Below are 6,648 nucleotides of genomic sequence, written 5' to 3' on the forward strand. Positions count from 1 at the left end.
TGGGACTTTTTGATGGTCAGCGTGACTCTTTCTTTAAGGCATAATTCAACTTGTGAACTGACGTTGGCTCTGGATGTCGTGCGACGGAGGCGGCGGTGAGCCTCCTGCTGAGGACATCGCAGTGATGGTGCGAGGAGTCACACTGGAAACTTGAACGCGTCGCGTCCGGCGATCAAATAATGGCCACTCTCATGTATTTCGGCATCCATCAAGTTTGCTCCTCCTACTACTAGTATCCCATTCTGAATCTCCTATTTTTTTCGCGTTCAACCAAGCTCCGACAGTACCTCCTATCATGCTATAAAGGCCCCCGAGAGATGCTATGTAAGCCAAAATAGCGCCTTTCCCAGTCAACAATGGCACCGATAAGGTCAGTTTGTATCATTGCTTCAAGTATTATCCCAAGATTATATTGGCAGGGTTACGGTTCGCCAAACAACAGACATGTATGCTGAGAATGTTCAGTATCTATCAAGCTCGGCTTTCACATTCGAATTTGAGCATGGGTTCTGTGCGGGTCAACTCCCTCTTGATTTTGAGCAAGGCTGTTTCACGGTAGTTGGCTACCCATGGTCTGTTTATCAATTGTCGTTAACTACCGTTACTTTTCAGATAATAACCAAAGGAGACCGAAATCTTGAATGGGAAACCGCAGAGTGTGGTGACGACAAGTGGCATGAGCTCTTCCGGCTCCCTTACTTCACCTGCCATTGTATAGGACCGAGGCATTCATGGACAATGAGACAAATCATCGACCGGGGATTGCTAACCTGGGAAGAATGTGGCGAGAGTGGTCCCTTTCTTACAGTCATCCGTATGTCGTCAATATCAGTCTTCAAACCCAACAGGACGTTGATGGCAATGTTCCCATCTTAACACAAGTAACAGAAGATTTCAACGCTATATTGTCTCGTGAGTTCAGCTGGAGAACTCTCAGATCCATGGTGGCTTGGCTGAGGTCATTACTCCCTCAATTTCTTGGTGGCAAGGACGAACCGGTCAAAGAATTTGTCCCTTCACTGGCAAAAGACGATGGTTTCATTCCTGAATATTCCAAATACATCAGTATACCCAGGGCAACGACCGTTGCGCCACGGCGTCACAATGTTATCACAAGCAGGAGCTGCTACTCAAGGGCCGATCCTCCCACTGACACTCGACGAGTGACCGGCCCTCCCGCTGACACTCGACGGGTGACCAACCCTCCCAATTTTATCAGTAGCAGGGCCGATCCTCCCACTGTCACTCGACGAGTGACCGGCCCTCCCGCTGGCACCCGACGGGTGACTGGCCCTCCCACCGTCACTCAACGAGGCAGAAGCAGAGTTATGAGTGACAACAGTCTGCTTCCTCCAGCGTATACCCCTGTTTCCACACAGAGAACGATTCACGCTGTTCCGGGGCAGACCATCAATATTGTCACCAGCTCCACCACTGGTTTGATGATCAACCCTTACGTGCACGCTAACTAGACGCAGAGATTCTCATAAAGTGAATTCAATCATTGTTTTTAATTAATCATATACTTGTTATAGTTGTGCCTAAAAATGTTTGGGAAATTTTGACCTGTGCTCTCATGTTTTTCGGCATCTCCTCCTCCACTCAACCTTCACTTCCCATTATGAATCTCCTATTTTTTCGCGTTCAACCAAGCTCCGACGGTACCTCCTATCTTGCTATAAAGGCCCCCGGGAGATGCTATGCAAGCCAACAGTTACATAGCGCCTTTCCCAGTCAACAATGGCACCGATAAGGTCAGTTTGTATCATTGCTCCAAGTATTATGTTAAGATTACATTGGCAGGGTTGTGGTTCGCCAAACGAAAGAACTGTATGCTGAGAATGTTCAGTATCTATCAAGCTCGGCTTTCACATTCGAATTTGAGCGTGGGTTCTGTGCGGGTCAACTCCCTCTTGATTTCGAACAAGGCTGTTTCACGGTAGTTGCCTAACCATGGTTTATTTATCAATTGTCGTTAACCACCTTTACTTTTCAGATAATAACCAAAGGAGACCGAAATCTTAAGTGGCAAAACGCAGAGTGTGGCGACGACAATTGGCATGAGCTCTTCCGGCTCCCTTACTTCACCTGTCATTGTATAGGACCGGGGGATTCATGGACAATGACACAAATCATCGACGGGGCATTGCTAACCTGGGAAGATGGCGGCGAGAGTGGTCCCTTTCTTACAGTCATCCGTATGTTGTCAATTTCAACCTCAAAACTCAACAGAAAATTAATGGCAATGTTCCCATCTTAACACAAGGAACACGCGATTTCAATGCTATATTGTCTCGTGAGCTCAACGGGAGGACTCTCAGATCCATGGTGGCTTGGCTGAGGTCACTACTCCCTCAATTTCTTGGTGGCACGGACGAACCGGTCGAAGAATTTGTCCCTTCACTGGCAAAAGACGATCGTTTCATTCAGTATACCCAGGGCAACGACCGTTGCGCCACGGCGTCACAATGTTATCACAAGCAGGAGCTGCTACTCAAGGGCCGATCCTCCCGCTGACACTCGACGGGTGACCGGCCCTCCCACTGTCACTCGACACAATTTTATCAGGAGCTGCTGCTCAAGGGTCGATCCTCCCCTTGTCACTCGACGAGTGACCGGCCCTCCCACTGACACTCGACGAGCGATGGGCCCTCCCGCTGACACTCGACGGGTGACCGGCCCTCCCACCGTCATTCTTGAACGAGGCAGAAGCAGAGTTATGAGCGACGACAGTCTGTCTCCTCCGGCGTATACCCCTGTCTCCACACAGAGAACGATTTACGCTGTTCCGAGGCAGACCATAAATATTGTCACCGGCTCTACGACTGGTTTGGTCATCAACCCTTACGTGCACGCGAACTAGACGCAGAGATTCCCATAAAGTGAATTCATTCGTTCTAATTCATCATATACTTGTTGTAGTTCTGCCCAAAATGTTTGAAGGAAAACCGGCTTGCAAAGAATTTTACAAAGCTTGCGAAGTTATCAGTGTTGGCCCTCCGAAAATCAAGAAACTGCATGTGGAATAATCCACTCGATTCCAAAGAATGATATCAACGTTGCTCTCTTCCCGATCCCCCGCTCAGCTTGGGTTCTCAATTTTGAGGTGACCGACATATTTTGATTCATATCGGCCAGACAAAGAGACAGTGTTGGAGCAGCGAGTACGAGGGGTAGTGGTTGAGTGAGAAGGTAATGAATTCGGGGACTCTCAGTCCCCCTTATATACTACAAACATATGTAACTAGAATATACTACAAACTACTATAACTATCTACATTGTCCTATATGAGACTAGTACGTGCGCGTATGCACGGGATCGGCATACCGGAGTTGCCGGTCCGCCTCGACTATTCAACACTCCCCCTCAACTCCGAATCTATGCCGATGCGAGACGTGAATCTCTCGTGAGCTGGGCGTGGTAGCGCCTTAGTAAATACATCGGCCAGATTGTCTTCTGATGCGCAGTGTTCTATTATGATTGAGTTGTCGCCGAGACGTTCGCGTACAAAATGATGTTGAATATCAATATGCTTTGACTTTGAATGTGACCCTTGATTCTTTGAAAAGTCAATTGCAGATTGGTTGTCGATATTCAGTAGTGTAGGTTTATTTTGTAATAAACCAATTTCTGTTAATAAAGTGCGAAGCCATATCGCTTCCCGAGTTGCTAAACTTGCGGCCATATATTCTGCTTCCATTGTGGATACAGCAACAGTGCGCTGTTTGCGTGATGCCCATGATATGGGCGCATTCCCGAATAGGAAAATGTATCCTGAAATAGACTTGCAATCAAGATCATTATTTCCCCAATCAGCATCGGAATACCCTTCTAAACCTGGAATAGAGTTTCCGCCGCCATACGTTATCCCATAGTTGCGTGTTCCGTTTAAGTATCTAAACACGCGCTTGATTGCACTCCAGTGTGCAGGGCTCGGATTGCTTGTGAATTGGCTTAAATGTTGAATAGCGTATGCAATGTCAGGCCGCGTGCCAATTGCTGCATACATTAATGATCCTATAGCCGCTGCGTATTCTGGGATACCGTGATGTTCCCCTTCGGGAGTTTTAGTTAGTTTGACATTCGGATCGAGTGGCATTTTGACAGGCGTGGATTTGGACATTCCAAATCTGTCCAAGATTTTTCCCACATACTGATTTTGTGTTAAATGTATTGTGCCCTTCTTGAGATCCCTTTGAACTTCAAATCCCACTATTTGTTTGAGTTCTCCAAGATCCGAGATATCAAACTTTTGGCCAAATTCTCTTTTGAATTCTGCCATGGCTTCGTCATCTGAAGCTAAAATTAACATGTCATCAACGTGAACTCCGATGATGATGAGGTTGTTCCTTATGGCAACAGGGAGTGGTCAGCTTCGTTTTTTCGGCAAACACCGTTATTTGTCCACTTGCCGAGTTGCTGCCGCGCATAATTATTACAAAATACTGTTTTCCCACGATAATTACCTTACTTGTGGCTCGTAAATGTGAAGCATCCACTGAAAACAACAGTTCTGAGAGTGCATCAGTGATGATGGGTACACCATTTCCTGCCTATTTGGTTTGGAAATTTGTTTGTCAGCTCTGTATCATGGTACTTAACCTTCTGAATTGTTTTTACTGATGTTACCCAGCTTTCAGCCTGTTGCAATCTATCCAACTCTAAGAGGTTCAATCCAGGTCAAAGGATTAGTAAAAAATGCATTGGAATTTTTTTCATCTCATGGTTCTATCTGCAGACTTTGAAAATTTTCAAATTGGTGGCAAGGTAGCTGAGAAAATCTTTTGACTATTGCAACTCAAATTTAAGGACTATGGGTATGTATATTTCAATCTCTGACTAGGATGTTCACTCTACATATTTTCTTGTATTCCAGGAATTAATTGATGAGCTACTGTCCTTTCTTGCTAATGCTAATTCTCCATTACAGTCATGTCTTTACCCTCCATATTCACAGAGTAAATAAAAAATACCTCATTCAAAGTATAACACCTGGGAAAAGCAGTGATTTGAAAATGTACTAGAAGATTTATTCCCTTCTGAGTACTTGTAATTATCACAGGACTTACAATAACTTACCCCACAGAATTTTAATGATACTAAAGGCATTTTAGTTGAAAATTAGCTTTTTTTACTGTTTTATTCAGCATGAGGAGTGCTGCAGATTTGTGGTGAAGAGAATCAAATTACTTTCTTCAATCTTAACTGCTGAAGTTTGTTTCACCATTCTTCAACTTTGCACAGTGGCTGAAAAAGAATTTCGAATTTTGACTAATTTTTTGAACAGCATAATGTGACTGGCTGAAAGCTGGACAGTGTTGGTAGAGAACAATTTACATAGCAGAAGTATCATAACATAAAGATAACAAACAAATTTAAAAAGCAAATAGACAGGAGATTGTGTACTTACCATCTCCGACGCACTCTCAGAACTGTTAGTGCTCAACATTTTACGAGCTCAAGTAAGGTAATTATTGTGGGAAAATGGTATTTTGTAATAGTTATGTCCGGCACGCAACTCGGCAGGTGGGCAAACAACGGTGTTTGCCGCGAAAACGAAGCTGACCACTCCCTGTTGCCATATTTCCTGATGTGCCTAATATAGACACATTGATCTGAGAATAGCCGCGTGAAGCCAAGTTGAATGAAAGCCCTGTTTAATTTTTCATTCCACACGCGTCCGGATTGTCGTAGTCCATAGAGTGTTCTCTGTAATAATAGTACTGAGTCCGTGCCATCCTCGTATCCGGGGATTTGCTTCATGTATATTTGTTCTTTGAGTTCACCATTTAGGTAAGCTCCCACGACGTCAACAACGTGGGCGACTAATCCGTATGATGCGGCGATAGCTAATAATAGCCACAAGGTATCGAGGCGCATCACTGGTGCGAAAGTCTCAAAGAAATCGATTCCGGGGATTTGTGAAAATCCCTTTGCAACTAATCTTGCTTTGTGCCATACAATTTTGCCTTCCGCGTCGCGCTTGAGGCGGAAAACCCATTTGCAATTGATGGCCACTCTATCTTTAGGGATTTTCACCTTGATGTATGTCCCTAGATTCTCTAATTGATGGATTTCCGCGTCCATTGCCTTTTTCCATTCAGGCCAATCTTGACGGGATCTGGCTTCTTCAACATCTCTCGGATCGTCATTTGCATTCAGCGCTTTTTGTGCAAACATTGCATAATCACAAGTTTCCATGTTTTGCACAAAATTAGATTCTTCCTCTGTAAGGACTGGTACTTGGTGTTGCCATTCCTTAGGGCCTCTTGCCGCAGGATTATTTAGAAATCTGTAATGAAAAGGTGATTTCTCGGCAATGCGTGTAGACTTTTCCCGCGTCGGGAGTGGAATTTTTGATGGCTTCGGTGTTTCCTCGGTTGTACTATTTTTAGTACTGATCTTCTCATCAGGAAGTTTATCGTCTGTTGGAGGATTGATTTGCTCATCATTCTCCCCCTCAATCTCCATAGGACGATTAATCGGAATTTCTACGTCATCATAGTCACGTATTTCCGTGTCTTCCTTTGAGAAGATAACATTGCGTGAAGTTAGAATTTGGTTGCCGTTCCAATAACGGTAACCTTTAGTACTGTCGTCAATGCCGACAAAAATGAATGGGCGTGATCTGGGGTCAAGTTTTTTAT

At 44.7% G+C, this 6,648-nt stretch overlaps 2 protein-coding genes across 2 annotated transcripts; both read left to right on the top strand.

Annotated features, from left to right (window-relative positions):
* Window positions 1-941: 941 nt before the first annotated feature.
* Window positions 942-1,472, top strand: LACBIDRAFT_317283 (uncharacterized protein; the record flags this gene model as incomplete). The annotated part of the gene is made up of 1 exon (XM_001878818.1): window positions 942-1,472. The coding sequence occupies one exon, from the start codon at window positions 942-944 to the stop codon at window positions 1,470-1,472; it is 531 nt and encodes a 176-aa protein (XP_001878853.1).
* A 268-nt stretch (window positions 1,473-1,740) lies between these two features.
* On the top strand, window positions 1,741-2,863 carry LACBIDRAFT_325414 (uncharacterized protein; the record flags this gene model as incomplete). The annotated part of the gene is made up of 4 exons (XM_001878819.1): window positions 1,741-1,754; window positions 1,850-1,939; window positions 2,103-2,198; window positions 2,431-2,863. The coding sequence occupies 4 exons, from the start codon at window positions 1,741-1,743 to the stop codon at window positions 2,861-2,863; spliced, it is 633 nt and encodes a 210-aa protein (XP_001878854.1).
* Window positions 2,864-6,648: the final 3,785 nt, after the last annotated feature.

The sequence above is a fragment of the Laccaria bicolor genome, genomic scaffold, assembly GCF_000143565.1.
Source record: "Laccaria bicolor S238N-H82 LACBIscaffold_7 genomic scaffold, whole genome shotgun sequence".
Lineage (NCBI taxonomy): Eukaryota > Fungi > Basidiomycota > Agaricomycetes > Agaricales > Hydnangiaceae > Laccaria > Laccaria bicolor.